The sequence below is a fragment of the Danio rerio genome, chromosome 7, assembly GCF_052040795.2.
Source record: "Danio rerio strain M-AB ecotype USA chromosome 7, GRCz13ab, whole genome shotgun sequence".
Lineage (NCBI taxonomy): Eukaryota > Metazoa > Chordata > Actinopteri > Cypriniformes > Danionidae > Danio > Danio rerio.
In genome coordinates, this window is record NC_141027.1 from 28471842 (window position 1) to 28494021 (window position 22180).

The 22180-nt window shown below is 36.1% G+C and overlaps 2 protein-coding genes across 8 annotated transcripts in view; both read right to left on the minus strand.

The window, feature by feature from the left end:
- Positions 1 to 3609, minus strand: part of stk33 (serine/threonine kinase 33) — a 29051-nt gene extending 25442 nt beyond the window's left edge. Inside the window, exons 1-2 of one of the 7 annotated variants that reach the window (XM_087259690.1) lie at positions 3458 to 3609; positions 2589 to 2647 (exon numbers count right to left, since the gene is read on the minus strand). In XM_087259690.1, the coding sequence (XP_087115816.1) occupies positions 2589 to 2647; positions 3458 to 3519 (121 nt within the window). In that variant the 5' untranslated portion in view covers positions 3520 to 3609. 7 annotated transcript variants of the gene reach the window in all.
- A 4281-nt stretch (positions 3610 to 7890) lies between these two features.
- On the minus strand, positions 7891 to 12948 carry rerglb (RERG/RAS-like b). The gene is made up of 5 exons (NM_001045116.2): positions 12897 to 12948; positions 11937 to 11993; positions 9567 to 9640; positions 8969 to 9117; positions 7891 to 8170 (listed from the first exon to the last, which is right to left on the minus strand). Exons 1-5 carry the CDS (start codon positions 12946 to 12948, stop codon positions 7891 to 7893), a joined length of 612 nt encoding a protein of 203 aa, NP_001038581.2.
- Between the last annotated feature and the right edge of the window lie 9232 nt (positions 12949 to 22180).

A 22180-nucleotide genomic window follows, 5' to 3' on the forward strand; every position in this document is an offset into this window, starting at 1 on the left:
ACAACAACTCAATGCACACACAGGTTACCAGACTGATAACCCAAAAAGGAAAAAGTGAGCCTTAAACCTAATTTACTCTAACAGAGACTTTATTCATAAATCAGCATCAGCATGGAGACAAAACCGAGTTGAGAGAATGTGTCACGTGAGCTCTACTGATGCTCGTATTGGCTATAGCTTGCAAAAGTCACTCTTAATATGCTTAACGTACAAGGATTCTCAACTTTGTTGTGTCGCTAGACACGCCCACATATGTTGCCAATAGTCACTCAACAGCCTGAGGTCGCCAGAAGCCGATTATCTCTCCGTTGAAATGAACGGTCACTTGTTGCTTTGTCGATGTGTGTCGCTTGTTGTGTGAATGGGGCTTTACACTGTAAGCTGCTTAGCTAATTTTTACATTTGTAATATTTGTATCATTTGCTAATTAAAAACCATTTTCATCTCTATTTTTATAACTCTCTGTGTCTCATTTTGGAGGCTGCTACTGTCCTGAGGAGGTTGCATTTTTGGCCTTTTATGCTGATGTGTGTTTTGTTGTTGATGTGTGTGCAATGTTTTCTACCAGGGCACGGTGGTGAAATATAATTAGATAAGATGACAGTGGGCGGAGTTACACAGACCAAAACAAATACAGACATTCTGGCAGGAAACGGACATTTTTAAAGGAGAATAACTGATTTTAGCATTGTTTTACAGGTCAGCATGTTCACTTAAACATCTGCAAAAAACGTACTTACATCACCTCACACCACATATACATATACTTTTTAAAGTATTGCTTCAAGCATAAGAGTTAGTGGTTTTATTGGAGACACTGGGCTAGACATCACCCCAGAAAGGTGTAAAATGCAGATTACTCATGGCAAGGGACACAGTGCAGTGTCTGCTTCAGAAAGAATATCCGATTTGATCTTACTATCAGTGTGTGACAGTGCACAGTCAGGAGACACCTCAGTCTTACAGGCCAAGTGTCAGTGCCTGCTGGGGAGGAAAATCAGTGAGAGCCTCAGCAACTAAAACCACCTGAGAAAGACCTGTCTCGTCTTACAGAGCAAACTCAAGCAGTGCCTACCACTGGGCACTCATGTTACGCCCTGGCATTGTGAAATCAACACATAAGCCAAGAGACATGAGAAACATGCTACAAAGGCTATGTGACTTAGTGTAAAAGCAGTACTCAGTCAAAAAAAAGTACTCAGTGGGAAATACTATTTCATCTCCTGGACATTTGAGCATGAGTGTTTATTAGCATTAGGAATTATTTGGATATAAAAAAAATAAACTATGTGCTATTAAAAATAAATGTTCTGTGAAAACTTTCCATTCACCCATAAGTTCTTTAATTTTAAGAAAAATATTTTTTTTTTACCAGATTATGTTTTAATGTTTGAAAAACAATGTGGTTGTGTCCAAAACTAAAGAAAACTTGCCTCTCCGTCCTTTCAATGGCAAGCATTATTTGTATAAGAAGGTACCCTGAAAGTAATTTGGTTTACTGTATAGTAGGTCCTAAACTGAGTTTAAAACGTGTTAAAATGTTCTATATAGTATGTGGTGTGTGTGTTGTTGACAATGTTTTCATTACCCTTTATTACCCTTACCCTAAGTTTGCAAATTGAAATAGTTAATTTCTTAGAACCTTCCATATAAAAGTTTTTAATATCACATGAGGTGTTTTTCAGGCATTTTAAAAGAGGAATATTTTACAAAACTGCAATACAAACAGATTATTATTATTATATTACACTGTAATATACAGTGTAACAACAGTCAACTTTATTAAATGAAATCAGTGTAGTTAACTCAAAAATGTCTAAAAGTTAATTCTACTCAGTTGAAAAGAGTTTTGAACTTAGTGTTGAAGGTAATGAGTCAATTAAATACCTCATTATTTTAACCTAGAGCAAGTTCAAAGTACTCATAGATTTGTTTTTCAACCCAAATGGTTTGTTGGAATTGGTTTCCTCAAACGGTTTGAGTTGACTTAATTTTTTGAGTTTTACAGTACTCAGTTGGTTTAGTTCTCTTCATGGGTTTTACTGTGCTCAAATTGCTTCAATTACTCAAATGGCATAAGTTCACAGTACTAATTAGGATTCGTTTTTAAACTTAAATGGTTTGTTGCAATCTGTTTCCTCAAATTGTACGTATTATTTAAAAGTATAGCTATACTTTAATATTTAAAAACTGGCTCCCTTGAGCTTGATGCAGCAGGTATACATAGAGGGCTATTAATGTAATATTGTTGTTATATGTTTATACAGTATTTCATATGTGTAGCCTTTTTATCTTTTCAGTTAAACCTCAGTTTGGATTCATCAGCAGTCTATTTTTAAAAATATACTAAAAAGGGGTGATGCCAAATAAGAACAACTTTTTTTATTCTACCAATAATTTTTGTGATTAAATCTTAAAAGCTTTAAAACATTTTCTCTTAGTGTAAAGAATATTTAAGTGGTATTTTTTTACTATAAATAACCTTTTAGTGTAGTGGAAAGTTAAAGGTTTCTAATGTAACATCAATCCTAATCTGTGAAGTAAAGGAGAAGAAAACAGATTAAAGACGTTCATTGATGACTACCTACCTCCATAAGCTGCAACATTTTCAGCTTTCAGCCTGATAAAATTCCATGATAATTTGTTCCTGTATATAAAAAAAAATATTTTTTCAAATCTTATAAATTTGACCATATTTCTCATAGAATTGAACAAAACAAATATTAGTTCTTCCCCACACCCTAAAACTAAAGACTTTCAGCTCTAAAGCTTATTTTGTAGGACAAAATGAGACCTGGCACAACCACGGCAACCAATATTCACTAGCTTAAAGCCAATAATTATTTAAATCTCGTGCAAGTAGCAATTAACTCCCTGTGACCTGTTCCAGCTAAATATAATTATCTGGCATAGAACCTGCATAATAATAGATGTTTTATTGCTTTCCCTTATGTTTCAAAACACCCACTACGCTTGAGTATGGAGTGGTTTGGTGACTATATCCTCAGTCTGCAGAAAAAAAATCCTTTTGAACACTTCATTTTATAAATACAACTGCACAGCTCTTCTGTCATTTTAAAAGAACAAAGTAATTACTTATTTGTTTAACTTTAATGAGGTCTTCTCATTTCTCACCTTTAACAGGCAACTGTTAACTAGTCAAGCGAAATTCTTCACAAGTTCTTTCATTCGTGTTTAACTGCAAGGACAATTGAAGCAATACAAAGCTTTCAAACTCATGGTTCTACTTACATTATGCGACTACAGGGACGTCTTCATTAAAATTTCCTCGAGAAATGGTTGAGTTAGATTTATTTAGGTGCACATTAGTGAATTGAAAATTGTACTGCCATTCCGGACCCCGTTGCCATGGCAACACAGAGCGCTTGGCCAACTCGCGCTTCCTCTTCAATGAAAGCTCACGAGTTATTATAGCACAACGAAACTCCACACTTACCTTTCATATGACTTGTTATATTTGTGAAGACTTTTTTCTCTGGTATGCCTCTTAGATGTCATGGAGGTATTTCATGCATGAGAATTTCATATGTGTCACTTGCGTTGCGGTTGTCCAAACTTTCCTCCCTCGAGAGGGAGGGAGTGAGAGCTACGGTGTGGTGTGAGGGACATGAGAAACACGAGACACCTGCACCCTGCATGTGAAGAGACACAACCAGGGATGTGCTTACATCAGTTACTTAGGGACAGTTAGGGACAGTAGGCTACATGGTAATACTAGTCCACTTATATACAGTAAAATACTGTATTTTCGATTTTAGTTAATATATAAACTCCAATGCTAACACGCAGGAACAATTTCTGATTTACAAAGGGTGCAAAATATTGTATGCGATTGTTCTGCTTCATCCGACGTACAGTATCAAATTCTAGTCAGTGTTTTCACAGTCACATTTTAAATGACTCGACTGAATCTCGAACCGATTCTTTTTCGCTGCTTCATTTGATCGGATCATTGCAACGAACGGACTTCAAGGTCTCTTCCTAGTAAACTTTTTTTTTGCCACAGATTTTGTAGGGGCAATTTTGCAATATATTCCTTTATCGAGTTGTATTCTTGCACAACAGTAAAGAGCACAATTATAGGATATGTAAAATTTGTTTGGCCTATTCAAAAAACGCTGTTTGCATATTCTGCTATATACATTAGGGATTACTATTTCGAGATGTTAAAATAAACTAAAACAAACGGACTGACATTCGTTACAAAATGTGTTTCTCTGTTGTTTTCCGTTTGTTCACAAAGTTAGTAGTAATAGGTGTTTGTCTCCATCTAGTGGATTACTAGATCCTGTAAGTTCGTGACATTGTTTTGTCTCGTTTGACAGTGGAACGTGATGTCTTTAGTCTTCCTTTATAATGATGGACATGGGCTTCATTGAAAATGTAGGCTATTACAGACATGGACATTACCTTTTTGAAAAGGACACTATATACTGTATAACTGAGGTTAACTAATGTCCACTCTATACACAAACACACACACTCAACATGCAAACACACATACTCATACATTTGCATTGGTCACTTTGTGTAACATTGGACTGCTAGTTACAGAACCTCATGCTACATCCCTGTACATTATTAAGACGTTGTCACTTCATCATATTTATCTTAATTACAAGCTTTTTGTACAACTCTGGCTTGCACTACTTGCCATATGTCCTTAAGTGTAATTGTATCGTTTACATCTTTTATTTTTACTTCTATTTTAGATCATAGTATATTTGTAATTGATTTTTTTTTATTTCTTTTTAAAATTCTACTTTTTGTGTTAATATAATATGTTAAGGGGCAGCACGGTGGTGCAGTGGGTAGCACAATTTCCTCACAGCAACAAGGTCTCTGGTTCGAACCTCGGCTAGATCGGTTGGCATTTCTGTGTGGAGTTTACATGTTCCCGTGTTCATGTGGGTTTCCTCCAGGTGCTGCAGTTTCCCCCACAGTCCAAAAACGTGGTATAAGTGAGCTGGGTAAGCTAAATTGTGGATGGGTGTTTAACAGTGATGTGTTGCAGCTGGAAGGACATCTGCTGTATAAAACGTATGCTGGATAAGTAGGCGGTTCATTCCGCTGTGGCGACCCCAGTTTAATAAAGGGGCTAAGCCAAAAAGAAAATGAATGAATAAATTAATTAATTATATGTTAGGCGCCTGGGGTCTGAGAGTAACGCAATTTCTATTCTCTGTATGTGGTTGAATTGACAATAAAGCTAACTTTGACTTTGACAAAACTCCTAAGCCTTTCTGATTTTGACAGTGTAATAACGTGCCCCAATTGTGAAGCTGTTTTGGAATAATTATTGTCAAAAGTGCTATACAAATAAAGGGACAATGAGTTATTGGAACATTCCTCTGAAAGTCTGCCAATGATATCTAATTATTCGCAGAGCACATAAGGTACATACAGAACTATGAACCCCCGCATATCCCATTTTTATGTATGTAATGTACATTTTATTGTATTGCAGTTAAAATTTACAAACAAACACCTTCAAATCAGATTTAAAGAGTAAAAACAAAACTAAATTTCCATGTTTTGAACATGTTTAAGACATTTTTCTCTGTAGTAGATGAACACTTTGATACAGTAAGACGTTGACTGTAAGCAGATAGCTATATTAACCACACGAAAACAATGTATTAGTAGTAGGTTACTGAATATATTTTAAAATAATAATAATAATAATAATAATAATACATCAGCATTTCACTCTGAGTTTGAGGAAAAGTCCTTCACTATGAAGTTGAACTTTAAATTGAAGTTGCTCTTTAAACAAGTTGCAATAATAGACCTTTTAACCTGTTCAACACTTTAATTTGCTCCCTAAGAGAGAAAAAAAAAAGATACATTTATTTTGTTATTTAAATTGTTATTTATTTTTTATAGAATGATAACATATGGACAAAAACGTATACAGAATTGGACAGTTACAATGTCTGATTAAGGGTTAAACAAATCACACAAACTCTGGACCCAAGTTTTGTATTGTTACTAAAACCGTAAGACTAGAAAAGTTTTCATAATTTCCATTGTTAAAATATATAATGTACATCATTTATAGCACTGCACATCTGACTGAAACACACATTTTTCTCATCTGAGTAAAGTTGTAAAGTTTCATAAACACTATAATTTATCATCTTGTTATTAAGGCAAGTAAAGATGCCCCCCCAAAAAATGAAGTTATCAATCACAACTTGAATTACGATTACCTAACTATCTTCCTTTTCTGAAATGGGAAAAGGGTCCACTGAATTTCACGTGACATTAGTGGCACATATACATTAAGCTAAAAAGCAAAATCAGAATTTTGTAAAATTAGCAGCAGTAACATCAGTGTGATACGTTCTTCATCCGATAAGCAAAATTGCATCAGAGCTATCAATTTATTGATTTTTCTGAGGTTTTTATCATTTATTTATGTATTTATTTATTTATTTATTTTAGAGGGTTGTATTAATGACACTCTTCAATTATCATACTGTAGTCTGATCAGGGCAACCACTCCTTCAAAACTGGGTCACTTATAAATGTCACTTGTATTTATCAACAACATCAATGTAAAATATTCCAGGACCAATGCCCTTCTTGTATGATTTGTGTTGTTTATAACACATCTTCAATGTAGTTGTTAAAAGTACAGTGGCAAGATTTGCACATCCTTCATTTCTCTTGAAAACATAACAGGGTGTAGGCAATCATTTTTTTAAGCATTAGGTGATCAGTACTATTTACAAAAAGAGTTGCAATTGTTTTTGTGTTTTTACAAAGTTAATTTTCCATGGCGCCACAAACCTTTGCTTGAGGCTGTACTGTTCACAGTCAAAGTCTACAAGTTTTTTTTTTTTTTTTTCACTCAAAATGAGGCCCTGAGAATGCTGTGGGAAGAATGCAGAAGAGTATTATTTTCATTCTTCTGCCATGGGTTTTTGTTAGAAAGGTGATTTACCTGCATTTTACACCTCATCACAGCATCTAGATATATGAAATTCCCTCTGACTTTGTAGTGCATTCCTTGACGCAAACACGGTCTCATGCCATCAAAACATTTTTAGATAGCGAGGGAAAGAATGTGTGCAACTCTTTGAAAGGAAAAGCAAAAGCTTCACGAATTTGCAAACATTCCCCACTCTTCTCAGCAAGAGTGAAAATATTATTATACGATGTACAAATGTCAAAATATGAAATTTAAAGCAAAAGTTGACTCATTTAAGTCGCATTTTTCTTTAAAGGAAAAGTATTTTGAGTTTAACTCTTAAATTAACTCTTGAAAAAAATTTAATGGTAGGGTAAAATGTGTGTCATTGTGATACTGTGACAGCTAACGAGCTGATAGAGTAAACCAATGTGGTTTTGTATACACATGCCTTTATTTGTTTTAAATTTAAAATAACATCCCTCAACAGTCATTTCTTTACCCTGACTAATAATATTCTCTATTAGTGGTTCTCAGCAAGGATCTTCAGCAAACTTCCAAAAGGGCCAAAAGATTTAATTAAAAATTAAACCAAAAAAAGCATTATATTAATGACTAGATTTAAATGTTAAGCACATTAAGCCCAAGAATAAAGACAAATCTAATTGGTAATGTTTAAGTTGGAATTAACAGTATTATCAACCTGGATATTCTGTATGATGAGGCTTCAATTCCAATGTGATTTCTAGACCTGGAAAAGTCGAGTAAGTTCTTAATGGAACCATTAAAGCCAATAAAGAACCTTCATTTATAAGAGTGTAACGGTCATTTGTACTTAAGCATACCTCTATACATGTAAAACCTTTCCAAGAACATAAGGTTTAACAAGGAAACATCTCCATTACCGATTTAGCGGAGACTGACTCATTGCCCGACTCTTTTATGTTCACCACTCAAACAGACTTTCTCCTCTTGCCAAAGACATTGTTAATGAGCTTGGCCATGGACTTAGACCCACTGTACCGCCTGCGGTCGCCCCTGTGCTTAAGCTGCTCCATCACATGCCGGATGAGCTTTGTGAAGAGGTTGGAGATCTCCAGGTAGTTCTCAGCTGCAGACACCTCCTGGAAGAGGCATTTGTACTCCTGCGACAGAACGCTGCCTTCCTCCTCGCTCACTTGACGGCTGTGGCATAGGTCCTGCTTGTTACCCACCAAGCAAACAGGAACCTCTCTATTTAAATAAAATCAAATGGTTTGGCTTTCAAAAGAACATGTCCATGCTATTTGATGTATTCAGTAAAATCAAGTCCAATAATGCTGTAGTAATGTAATATTGACATTAAACATGTTCACACACTGAGTTTCATTTCTCACAGTGTGTGTTTTAAGTGGAACAATGACAAATCCTGCACATTCTCATATGACACCATGCTAAGTGGAACAACTGTAAAATACACGCAAGCTCAAACAACAAAGAAATGGGCTGGAAAGCCGAATCTTCGCTACAAGTACAACCACTTGTTTCCATTTCTTGAAGTGTCAAATCTTTTAAGCCAATTTTGAGCGACATGTTGGATTCTGACCATCATGAGTGATCTCACTGCCCATTTCAAGAGTTCTAATGGGCTCCAGATGCCCAGTCTCATGCTCACTTACTATTGTTTCAAAGGACTTGTTCAAATGACAAATACCCAGTGAAACTTAATCCATCCACACTCCTAAATTCCTTTAAAATATGATGAACTAAAATGGAAAGCAATGGCCCACTGGTCAGTCTTTAAAACCATTGGAAATCCTATCAACATACTTGAATAGTTTTCAGGGAAGTATGTACATAGTATGGTCTTGTAGTAATCTACATAATTTCATATGACCCAGCCTGTCCTTTACAGATGTGCACAGAGCCAAACAGGAAGCCTCAACTCTGAGTTCTGCGGATGGTTCTCGTTAATTCATTAAAACTCCATCCTCTTATTCCAGTCAGCATCAGACAAAAGGTCAAGAGGTCACCATAGAGAACCTGACTCACCCTTTACAGGTCTCTCGACGGCTCTCTTTGATCTGCGCCAGGATGTTTTTGGCATTTAGGAAGGACGTACGGTCACTGATGGTGTACACCACTACAAAGCCATCAGCCCAATCCACCGGCTCCTCTAGGATACATCTGCTTTCTCCACTCTGCCAGGGGACGAAGGGACACACACAACTCCAGTCAAAAATGCATGCTCCAGACTGACAAAATGGAAAAGTGAACCATGTTATTTCAATGTTTACAGTTGAAAGTATTTCTCCACCAGAAGTTTTGGTTTTGGATGTTGTGTATACACAAGCATTTAGTTTCAGGTTAGAAGGGTGCCCATTTCACAACTTCGCTTTTGGAAATCAAAGTAAAACAACAACTGCCGAAGTAAAAGGTCCCAGATGCAGCAGCTGTAAGCCGTACAGCTCAGTTTTCAAAGGGTCTGCACTGTATACTCCGCTTCAGGGAAGGATCATAAATCCTATCAGAACACAACATACATTTCCCATATGAAGCAGGTACATCTGAGCATGCTGCCCTATGGCAGTGTTTGTACGAACGCTAGCCACGAGCGCAGAGTGGCCGCTATGAAGGAATAAACACATACCTGCGAGCATGGATCAAAGACTTCCAAGTTCAACTGTCTTCCATCAATGGAAAGCCTTTTATGGTATAAAGAGTCTGCAACAAACAATGTCGGATTAAATCCTTGGTATTCAAACAAACGTGAGCGTCATAAAATCTGACCCTTCAAATGAAGGTGGACGCTTAGATGCTCATATAAAAATCAATAAAAGTAAAGAATGAGTGCTGGTGATGTGATACACGTGTAGTATCAGAGTGATTACCTGGAGCTTCAGGAATCCTTGGCATGATTGGATAGGATAGACTTTTAGGAACTGGGTGATTGAAAACACAGTACAGTGCCCTTACCCTTCATGTACACAAGGTTGGGCCTTTTACATTCATTCATTCATTCATTCATTCATTCATTCATTCTCTTTTAGGCTTAGTCCTTTTCTTAACCTGGGGTCACCACAGCGGAATGAACTGCAAATTCTCCAGCATGTTTTACGCAGTGAATGCCCTTCTAGCTGCAACCCATCACTGGGAAACACCCATACACACACATTCACATACATACACTATGGACAATTTAGCTTACCCAATTCATCTACTATTTAGCGCATGTGTTTGGACTGTGGGGGAAACCGGAGCACCCGGAGGAAACCCACGTGAACACAGGGAGAACATGCAAACTTCACACAGACATGCCAACTGACCCAGTTGAGGCTCAAACCAGCAACCTTTTTGCTGTGGGGTGATTGTGCTACCCGCAACCATTAGGCCTTGGGCCTTTTACATTTAATGTAAATAATGGGAAATATTTGTTATTTAAAGGGACAAAAGTTATATCATCTTTGTAAAAATATACATATTATAAAAATAAACATATAAAAAAAAATGAAAGTTTTTGGCTGGATGGTGAAACTAACCGTTGGGTGAAAGACAAACAACTTCAAAACAAAACTGGACCCACTTAATTTTTTGAGAACAATATATTGTAACTTTGTTTTCTGTTTTGGTGGAAATATGATTGTTGAATTTTCTCAGATTAACCATATAAAAATAAATAACTAGTATAAGATAAACTTGTATTTGTGGCAGCCAGAAATTAATATGACAGTTTTAATGTTTCATATAATATGGGGTGTCACAATTGTGCCAAAATTATTTTCCAAAATTGCTTAAAGAACCAAAATGTACTTTGTAATTAAAAACTGATATCTATTATAATCATACATTTTGATAAAATTTACTTGCTGAAAGTTTTCATTAAAAAAATAGACTGTCTCTGACTAATGTTCTACAGGGTCAGACAAAAAAACAACAGCAGGAAACATAACACACATGTAACATTGTAATTGTAACAAACAGAGTATTTTCAATAAAAAAAAAATATTCAAATGTGATGTTATGTAGTTATTTAAATATTTTTAAAATGTATTATAATGTAATTCACTGTTTATATGTGCATAAAAAGTTATTTTAAACCCTGTTTAGCCAAAAAGAACTATGCCATTTGTAGTTTGTCATCAGGCGTAACTAGGGGCGTAGTGGACATTTTAAAAGTGGGGGGACAGCTGAACGAGATCCAAATGTTTCTGTTCATATAATTATTAATCACCTGTTTCCAAATGGTCTGTCTCTAAAAGTGAGGGGGACGTATGCCCCCCCACCCTCGGTTGCTATGCCACTGTGCATAAGATCATTTCTACTGTAGTTTTTAATTGCTTTAAAAATGACATTTTTCATCTGAACTGGAAGACTTACCCTCCTCTCACTAGTTGGATAAGTAATGTTTTTTATTTTATTTTTAAGTTAGAAAAAATTAGGTACTCACTTCACCGACCAAGCACTATTTTCATTAAACTGTGGAAACCCCTTCGCAAACATGTCCATACTCTTCAACTTGACCCTGTTCCTTATGATTGAGTCCCCACCCCCAACTCCCAGCTTGTTACATTGTAGACCTGTATTTTCTGTGTGTAAGATTGCACGGGTGTTTTTTGTTTTGTTTTATTTTGTTTAGCTTTGTTTCGTTTCGTTTCATTTTGTTCAAAATATTCTTCAGTGTATTTGCTTATTGTTACATGTTTATATTGTCCTTTTGATATATTTTTTATGTGTTTTACAATGTATAAATAAAACATTTTTTAAAAGACATTTTTACAATGAATTGTATAACTCTTTTTTGAAGAGAGTTTTTAATTTGCAACAAGTTTAAATAATACAGTTATACAGAGGTACAGTTATGTTTTGAACATTTATTTTCCATGTATTAAAAAAAAAAAAAGCTTTGTTCTGTGTATTGTAACATTTACTACATAAAGCACAATCCAAAACTAGATGAAACCCATAAACACATGAGTAAAGTTCAGGCTACATTATTAAATGCATGTGAGACTGTACTTACTGGCATTTGAAGCGTATTCTCCTATGAACCGCTTGGTTAAGAATCTCACCAAAACCGCTGCAGACAAGAGAGAGCAGATGATTGATTATTTAGTTATTGAGACTGATCATCCGCAGCTTTGATGTAATTGACTCGTATGGCAGCTTGAAATAGAAAGATAGGTCACAAGGTCAAAGTCCAACCCCTCTTCATCAAAGACTTGGCCACTTGGCAGTGCGCTTCTGGTGCATATTTGGCACAGGAAAAAATCGTTACATTTTCTCCATGAGCACACTACCTGGTCTATATTAAATATTTGAGCCATGAAGCTATGCTGGCTCATTGAGTCATTGAAGTCAGGGCTTGAGTTTCCGTGCATAAATACACACTCTCCGGCAGCCTCATGAAAGCTGCTTTCAACCCCCTCATCCAATCCAAATATAAACCATTAAGTAGTCACGATTCAGCCATATATTACTAACAAACCCTCAAATCTCCAATACGCTTTCCTTGTTGTTCTTTTCTCCATTCAGCCTTGGTCATTAGGATCAAACCCCAGACTCACGACTTCCTCAAAACTAAAGTTTGTGTCCCAGAGGACGTAGCATCATCATTTCTCAACCACTTAATAGTCATTAGCACAGGTATGCACCCTGAAGGGCTAAATGTTCCTATGCCGCCGAGTGGAACAAAAAATAATCTTTCCCCAATTTCAGCAATTACCTGCATCTTACAACCATCTATTTTAATTTCCCTCTCAGATGGCTTGTATAACAATTGCCTCACTTGTATGATCTGTTCCAATATACAAAGTGTTGCAGTGTTCGCAGATGGCAACTCATTTCTATGCAGCTCGCATCTAGATGATTTCCAACTCAGTATGCAAGAACTGTGCAACAGTCACACAAGATAAAACAAATATGCTAAAAATTGGTCAATTGCAAATAAAAAGTAAACACAATATACAAGATGAGCACTCACCAGATTTGCCTGCTCCCTCACTGCCCAGTAAGGCCAGTTTGATGTCATTCATTGTTACAGATGATGTCCTGTTTTTGCTTGTCTGAGTCCAAGTGGTTGGACAGTCCCAACCACAACTCTTTACTATTTACTGTGTTCAGTAAAGTGGTGGCACGCTCCCTCCCTCCCTCTTTCTCTCTCTCTCTCTCACTCACAGACGTTGCTCTCTTCCATCTCTCCTCCCACTACACACAGTAAGCTGCCATAAGGTCAATTCACCATCGCTTTCATTCTCAAAAGTTGTTCAGCTCTCAGAGGAGTGTGAATATAAACTGAAGTGCTGTGAGAGCTCAGAAACTGTGACTAAGGTGTTGAATCACAGTCCTGTTGGTGGGAATTATTCAATGGCTTTTCTTCCTGCAAGTTGCTGCTCATTGTTGCTGTCAACTACTGTAACTGTTGTACGGTAGTCAAGTGGTAAAGATGTCACATGGTACAAGGGAAAGCTGTTAGAACTTCAGCATCCATTTACAAGTTGTAATGACAAGTTTTATATGTGAACATTCGTGATGTAAGTATAGGCATATGGTGGTGTGAATGCCACTTATTTTTTTTTAGACCACTGATTTTCACTGACCTGCTCTTTGTATACTTGGTAATCATTTAAAGCTTTTAAAATTTATTTTGATGGTCTTTTGTAAGCATTTGCCATAAGTTTCATTGCAACATACCAATTAATTGTCCTTAGAGTATTGTCGGACTGTCTGCTTCATATCTACTAACAATGCCCCACCAGTACATTTTGTTCTTACTATAAGAAACATTCCACCCCCCCCCCCCCCCTTCTACAAGCAATTTTTGTTGTTGTTGTTGTTGTTGTTTTTAAAAGATGTCTAATAGATGTCTAATACACTTGGCTAAAACAAGGCTAAATTTGGGGTGTCAGTGAAAATCTAAGACATGTCTAAGTATACGCTAAATAAACCATGTGAATAGTCGTCAAATAAACAGAAATGAATGACTACACGTCTAATCTGTCTGTTTGACGACTAGTCTAGTTTTAGGCTATTCTTGGATGTCTATTAGATTTTCACTGACAACCCAAGTTTAGCCTTGTTTTAGCCAAGCTGTCTAGATGTCTATTAGATGTCTAATAAACACTTTTTTTTTTTTTTTTTTTTGCTGGGCCTTACCTTACAGTCAACCAATCCCCTAATGAGAAGCAGTTGTCATATAGTTGCAATGTAAATATGTGATATTAAATATGTAGTACCATAAATTTAGTTTACACTAAACCTGTCCGTCTCTACCTATTCTTTTTACCCTTTTAATTGTTTGAAATCCTTTTGCTTGTCATTAAATTGTTTTTAAAGCACCAAACCCTCCCTAGATCAGAGTCATATTTAAATTTTTTCTGTCACAAAAAAAAAGTGCTCTTGGAGTTTTGTATGATTTTAGTTGAACCGCTGATGTCATATGAAATGTTTTGACAATAATTTGGGCTCTTTTTCTGGGCTTTGAACGTCTCTGGACCATTGCTGTCTATGGAGGATGAGGGAGCTCTCAGATTTCATCAAAATATCCTAATTTGAGTTTCAAAGTTGAACAAAGGTCTTAGGGGATTGGAACAACATGACAGTGAGAAATTGATAATAGAATTTTAATATTTGGTTGAACTAACAATATGGGGATGGGCGACATGGTGACTCAGTGGTTAGCACAATCACCTCACAGCAAGAAGGTTACTGTTTCGAGTCCCGGCTAGGTCAGCTGGCATTTCTGTGTGGAGTTTGCATGTTCTCCCTGTGCTTATGTGGGTTTCCTCTGAATGCTCTGGTTTTCCCCCACAGTCCAAAGACATGCGGTACAGGTGAATTGAATGACAATGTTTTGGGCTCTTTTTCTGGACTTTGAACATCTCAGGACAGTTGCTGCCTGGAGTATGAGGGAGCTCTCAGATTTCATCTAAAACAGCCTAATATGTGTTCCAAAGACGACCAAAGGTCTCAGGGTATTGGAACAACCTGAGAATGAGAAATTATTAATAGTTTTATAATATTTGGCTAAACTAACAACATGAGGGCGAGAAATTAATAGCAGTATTGTATTATTTGGCTTAACCAATAACATGAGGGTGAGAAATTAATAACAGTATTGTATTATTTGGCTAAATTAATGACATGAGGGTGAGAAATTAATAACAGTATTGTATTATTTGCCTAAATTAATGACATGAGGGTGAGAAATTAATAACAGTATTGTATTATTTGGCTAAATTAATGACATGAGGGTGAGAAATTAATAACAGTGTTGTAATATTTGGCTAAACTAACGACACGAGGGTAAGAAATTAAAAACAGAAGTTTCCTTTTTGGTTGAACTAACCATTTAATCCTTTAATATTTAATAGAACAGAACTCTGTCTGTATAAGAAAACACACACACAGTGCTAAACTAAGTTAAACTTGTCACAGTATCTTTTTATAAAATGCTAATATTGGTCTCATTTGTGCATCGCTTTGAAAAAATAATCTAATGTAATAATCTATGTAAGTGGTACTTGTAAATACAACTGCAAAATAGAGCCAAGTTATTTCTAAATTAAATTCTTAATTATTTCAAAGGTCCTTGTCAACGCTGTTTTTCTAACAAATAAAAAGCATTCATCAGTAATAACACTGCTGTCTTTTAAGCAGTTAAACCTTCAGCTTTCCTATATAAAGTAGAGATGCTTCACAGACAACTTAAATGTCTAATCTCCTTCATCTACAGTATCTTAAATGTTTATTAGTATCTCAAGCCTCTGTTACTAGCTATAAAATGTTGTTTTTTTATAATTAGCAATGGAGCCATGGGATATCAAGAATACAGAATGACAATATTTCAGTCGTCCATCATCAATTATTCCATATTTAGAATAATTAGATTTTGTTTATTAAAACAATAGTGGAATCGTATCATGCTGAGATTCCAGCACATTCCACTTATAAATGCTCCTCTAATTGCTTGTTTAACCTCTCAAGCAAGTCCCCATGTGAAGTACACACTCAGTCTTACTCAGAAATTTGGATCAGGTTGATTTAGAGTGGTTGGCAATGCAGTCTCGCGTCAAATACTGTATGCTGTTTCTCAATAATCCGGGCGAACATGTTCACCGTAACTGCAGAGTTTTCAGCGCCAACGTACAACATGGCCAAGAATGTCAGCCATATTTTGATTGCAGGGATCAATTCCTTTAAAGTGGAGAGCAGCAATCAATTTTCCTTCTTTTCCAGAACAGTTCCAAAAAATTGAAAGACGTTCAGCCATCCAAACTTCAATTTCATGGGCTGCTACACTGGTCAGGCAGTTTTTTTTTTTCCTGCAGACCCTTTTTTCTCAGTCTTTTCATTCTTCAGCTGAGTTCACCACGGTCCCATTATTATTCTGTTATGTTTCATTTGATTTTTGTCATCTGAGGACTCACAGACACTTTAGAAATACAAAAGCTTAAATGTGCCCAGCACCGCAAATATGTGTCACTTATCAGGCTTAGTCCGTTTCACCACTGAGCATATCAATTTAGACAGAGTGGAATTTCATTCTATTACAGCTATAAACAAATTTTGTAGAATCACTGAGGCTTAAAACCAGAATATTAAGTCACTCAAGTTAAAAAGCTCACAAAAACCTCATCTTGCAATCACTCACAAGAGAAAAACATGGTTATGAAACAAAACAAATATTATAATAAAACAAGGATATTGTTTACTGAAATTGTATATACAAGTATGAGTATATTGTATTTGTTACTCTACAAGAAATATCCATACATTAGCAGTTTTGAATATTTTGTCATTCATGTTTTTATTTTTCTCCATTTATTTATGCTTTTGAACTGCATAGGAACCTTGATCATTCCTCTAATAACTTTTTACCCTTTAGTAAAACATATTAATAGTTTAAATTAATTAAAATCATATTCTCTGGGAGAGGAGACCTAAGAAAGAGGGCAAATTCTTCAGCAGGATAGTACTCCTTCTCATACTTCAGCCTCTACAAGCAAAGAAAGTCAAGGTTCTCTAGGATTGGCCAGCCCAGTCACCATGTTTGGGGTAAAATGAAGGAGGAGGCATTGAAGATGAATCCAAAGAATCTTGATGAACTCTGGTAGTCTTGCAAAAACACTTTCTTTGGCACTCCAGATGACTTCATTAATAAGTAGTTTGAGTCATTGCAGAGATGTATGAATAGCACCATGAATTTATATTCTATATTGTACATTATTTCTGTCAGGTAACAAGACCTTACTGTCCTAATTAAATAATTAAAAACCAAGGTATGATCATATTTCATTTTGGTAAACTAAGCATAATCTAGAGGCATTTGCCTTTCATGTAAGCCACTTCTGATATCAAATGATCTACTAGAGGTCAAGGTATTATTTGTTGTTCCTAAAACTTGGACAGGCAACTTGGATAGGCGATATTAGGGAATAAAAGCCTTGTAATAAATGGCCAGTACATTTTCTGTTATTTTGCTGACTCATTTCTCTATATATTATTTTGTATACATTATATTATTTCAAACTACTAAAATATCAATAAAAGTCACTTTGTTAAACAGGAGAGTTGAATTTTCAACATCAAAAGTCGACAGAGCGGAGATCAAGCTTACATAATGCAATTCACAACCGTAAATCAACAGAAAACACAGATTTTTTTAGATGTAGAGTGGAATTTTTAACATTTAAAGTTAACAGAGGAGAGATCAAACTTTCATAATGCCATTCACAACCATAAATAAACGGAAAACACAGATTGTTCACAGACAGATTTTTCACAGACTATGGGTATAAGATTGGCAGTATATGTATGCTCTAAAAATTTAATAAAAAACTCACCAATTAAAATTAACCATGTTTAGGCTACTCATACTCTAAATAACTGACAATATCAACATAAATTATAATATAAGTTTATATGACTCAATATGCTTACAGTACTCAAACAATTTGGTTTCAAAACTTAAACAGTTTGCTGCAATGTTTCCTTAAATAGTAAGAGTTAACTTTCTGTAACCTATGTGGTTTTACAGTGTAGCAAAAACACAGCACACCATGTGAATGTGCTTTTTGTGTGTGTTTGTTTTTAGTCGTAAAATCAATTATTATTTTCAGCACAATGATTGCTTCATCAAATTTTCTGATCTGATCTAAAATGATGCATTTGCTATAATAAGACTATATACCCTCTCACTTGCCAAGCTCTGAATATTGATTTCATTATAGCATTTTGAAACATGCCATTTATTTACTTGCACATTCTAGATGGACTGTTGTAATTATCAACATATTTCCAATGCAGTTGCATGTCTAATCACAATCATTTCCAAGGGCGCACACAAAAGATTGGGCAAAAAAATGCCCATTAAACTACATGAAATCCTGACCTCTTTTAAGAGTCATTATAAATGAGTACTCAAAGCTGAAGAGGGGAAATGAGGCCAGCTGTATCTCATGAGAAGAAGAGGAAAGGGGGATTTAAAAGCTGCCAGTGGAGTTATTGCATCATGTCTGTGTTTAGCGCGGCCTTGTGGGGGCTCTGCTCTTATCCCCCATCTTTAAGAAGGCAATCAGGGGTGTAATCCTGCAGGTATTGGGAGAATCCAGCGAAACAGACCAGGCACTGATCTGATTTAAGTGTCATCAGGAAGCTGTCAGTTAAGATGAGCCTGAAAGTGTCTGCTGAGGTTAAGAATTACAGTACCTTCTCGAGGAAACTCAATTTGTAAAGGAGGGAAAAAAATCAGATGTCTCTGAAGAAAGATAATCACCCTTTTAGATGCCATCAAAACTCACTTACTGTCTCTTTTAACTCAAGGAACGGTTTGAGGAACACCTAAAAATAAAGGTCCTTTATTGGCGTTGATGGCTCTTTGAAGAAAACCTTTAACATCCATTGAATCTTTTAATTGCACAGAATGATCTTTCATTGTGGAAAAGGTGTTTTTTTTTTTTTTTTTTTTTTTTTTAAGATCAGAGGATTTCAAATGGGGTCCCAGGCATGTTATAGACGTCTGTGGACATTTTTGGAGAAAATGGAGATTTAAAAAATAATAATATATATATATATCATAATTAATTAAATTATGCTTTAACTTAAGTCTTTTTTTCAATCCAAATTTGGTCAAGTGTAGACCAAACCAATAGTTATACTGTTAATATACTCTGTAAAAAGTAATCACTCAATCTACTTTAAAAAATGCTTGTAAACTTAACAGATTTTGGCGAATTTGTTGACTTTACTTCAGGGGTGTTTAAACTCGGTCCTGGAGGCCCGGTGTCCTGCAGATTTTAGCTCCAACTTGCCTCAACACACCTGCAAGGATGTTTCTAGAAAGCCTAGTAAGAGCTTGATTAGCTAGCCCAGGTGTGTCTGATTGGGGTTGGAACTAAACTTCGCAGGCTTGGTCAGGCCTGCTTTAATTGATTTAACTGTGTTAGATGAACTTTAACGTGGATCCAGTCAGTGGATAAACTGCACTTTGGTCAGCAGGTGAAGTAAGATCTGCACATGCGCAGACGGAAAGGGCATTTACTGGCGTGGAGCCATTTGAATGCGCTGTAAGGCCCAACAGTCATTCATTCATTTTCTTCTTAGCTTAGTCCCTTTATCATTCAGGGGTCGCCACAGTAAAATGAACAGCCAACTTATCCAGCATATGTTTTACGCAGCGGATGCCCTTCCAGCTGCAGCCCATCACTGAGAAACACCCATACACACTTAATCAAACACATACACTACGGACAATTTAGCCTACCCAATTCAACTGTATGTCTTTGGACTATGGGGGGAAACCGGAGCTCTCACCCGGAGGAAACCCACTTGAACATGGAGAGAAGATGCAACTCCACAAAAAAAACCAAATGACCCGGCCAAGGCTTAAACCAGCACCCTTCTTGCTGTGAGGAGAACGTGCTAACCACTGCGTCACTGTGCAGCCAACCCAACAGTCAACTTTATCACATTAAATGAGTGTAGTTAACTCAAAATTGACTGGAAGATAATTCATCTCATTTAAAAAAAGATTTGTACTCAGTTTTGAAAGTAAAGAGTTAATTAAATACCTCATTACTTCAACTTAAATGTTCACAGTACTATTAGTTTTTTTTTTTAACTCAAATGGTCTGAGTTACCTTAACTTATTGGGTTTTACTGTGTGGGATTCAAACTGGCAATTTCACAATGCATGCATTTTATATACCCATTGATCATTGATAATGTTGGAATATCTGAGATCAGCATCATCTGAGAACAAGAATGAATTTTCCTACATCATTAAATAATACTTCATATAAAGTTGAGATGACTTATTTGACCAAAGTAAATGTGACTCAGTATCATTACTTTTCTACATTAGTAAATAGTACTAATGCAATAAAGTTATGATTACTTAATTGAATAAAGGCAACAAGTTCGCATAATTTTAATTAAGTAAACTCAACAAATTACTTTTTACAGTGTATTTTTAAAGTAAATTTTAATTAAAATGTTAAAACAATTATGTTTATCCAATATTTATCTGTATTGGAGCAAATTGCTTCAATATTTCCATATAATATTTATAATAATTATATATAATAACAAATAATATGACTAGATAATATTTAAATCGATAATATATTATCTACAACTCAAAACAAATTTAGAATTATAAAGAGTAAAAACAATATTGGGTAATATATTGGCAAACCCATGAGTTGGGTTAAAAAAATTTCATTTATATTTCTTTTTTTTTAAGTGATTGGAATTGATTATATTTGACCCAGTGAAGGGTTAAAGAAACATGACAGTGTGTAATATGTTTTCCAAATAATTTCTACTTTATTTTACAGTATAGGGAATCTCCTCATCCACCACCAGTGTGCAACATCCACCTGGATGACGCAACGGCAGCCATATTGCGCCAGACTGCACACCACACACCAGCTGATTGGTGGAGAGAAGACAGTGTGATGAAGCCAATTATGAAATGGGGTTGTTAGCAGGCCATGATGGACAGAGGCCAATGGACAAAAAAATTGTCCAGGATGCCAGGCTTAAACCTCTACTCTTTTTTTGAAGGACATCCTGGGATTTTTCACGACCACCGAGTCAGGACCTCAGTTTTACGTCTCATTCAAAAGAAGGCACTATCTGACCAGTGTAGAGTCCCCTTTACAATACTGGGGCGTTGGGACCCACACAGACCGCAGGTTGAGTGCCCCCTGCTGGCCTCACCAACACCACTTCCGGCAGCAACATAGCTTTCCCATGTTGTCTCCCATCCAGGTAAAGACCTGCTTAGCTTCAGTGGGCTACCATGTTGCAGAGAGCTAGCTGCCAGCTATATAATATACTGTAGAAATCCTCTCAAGATGGGGGTTCCTTGCATAAATCATTTTGAGGGAGTCTGTGGCATCTGATAGATTGAAAGCCCCTGCTTTAAATTATTAAATGTCCTTCACACTAAGATAAAAAGGTTATTTTTAAAAAAGTTCTTTAGGGAACCAAAAAGGTTTCTCGCTGTGAAAACACCAATTTTGGAACCTTTACTTTTAGGAATAAAAAAGCATCCAACATGAGAGAATATTCACCTGCGATCTGCCAAATATGGCACATTGTAAACTGTTTTGCAATTTTGTGATGCTTTATTGGTATTTCTGGCCTTATAAACTGTAATTTTCATTTATTTTCTATACTGAATGTTATTTGAAGACGATGTAAAAAAAAAAAGGCAATGGGCTAGTCATTAATCAAATTAGTCACACTAAGCGAAAGGCTTGATTGCAGACTCTTTATCTTGCAGATACTGAACAAAAACAGTGTCCTCTTTCTCTGGTGCACAAGACATATGCATTTTGTTTTCACATATCAAACAGAAAGTGGAAAAAGCTCAGATTGATTTAACATGGCCGGCAGAGATGTCATCCGAATGTTTTTCACTTATAATGAAATTACCCAGGGCCCTCTTCTTGGCTTGTGGCCTCCGTGCTGGTGGACGGCCAGACTTTATTAATCTGTCAGAACTCCGCATGCAACAATACAGCCTCAAGAATCTCTTCTGAGCCTCTGCTCTACGGGATGAAGCCCTTTCAATACGTCTTCCAGCGTTTCACAGGCTCACACCAATGAGTCACAAACCCCGCTCTGGCCAACAGCAACACCGCATGGCTCAGACTCTCATGCGCTGAGAGCTGGATTTCCACAAGCAATGCTTTCAACGTTGACACGATGTTTTAATCAATTCTGTGCATGTAAAATTGAATTTGAAAATGTTGTTGG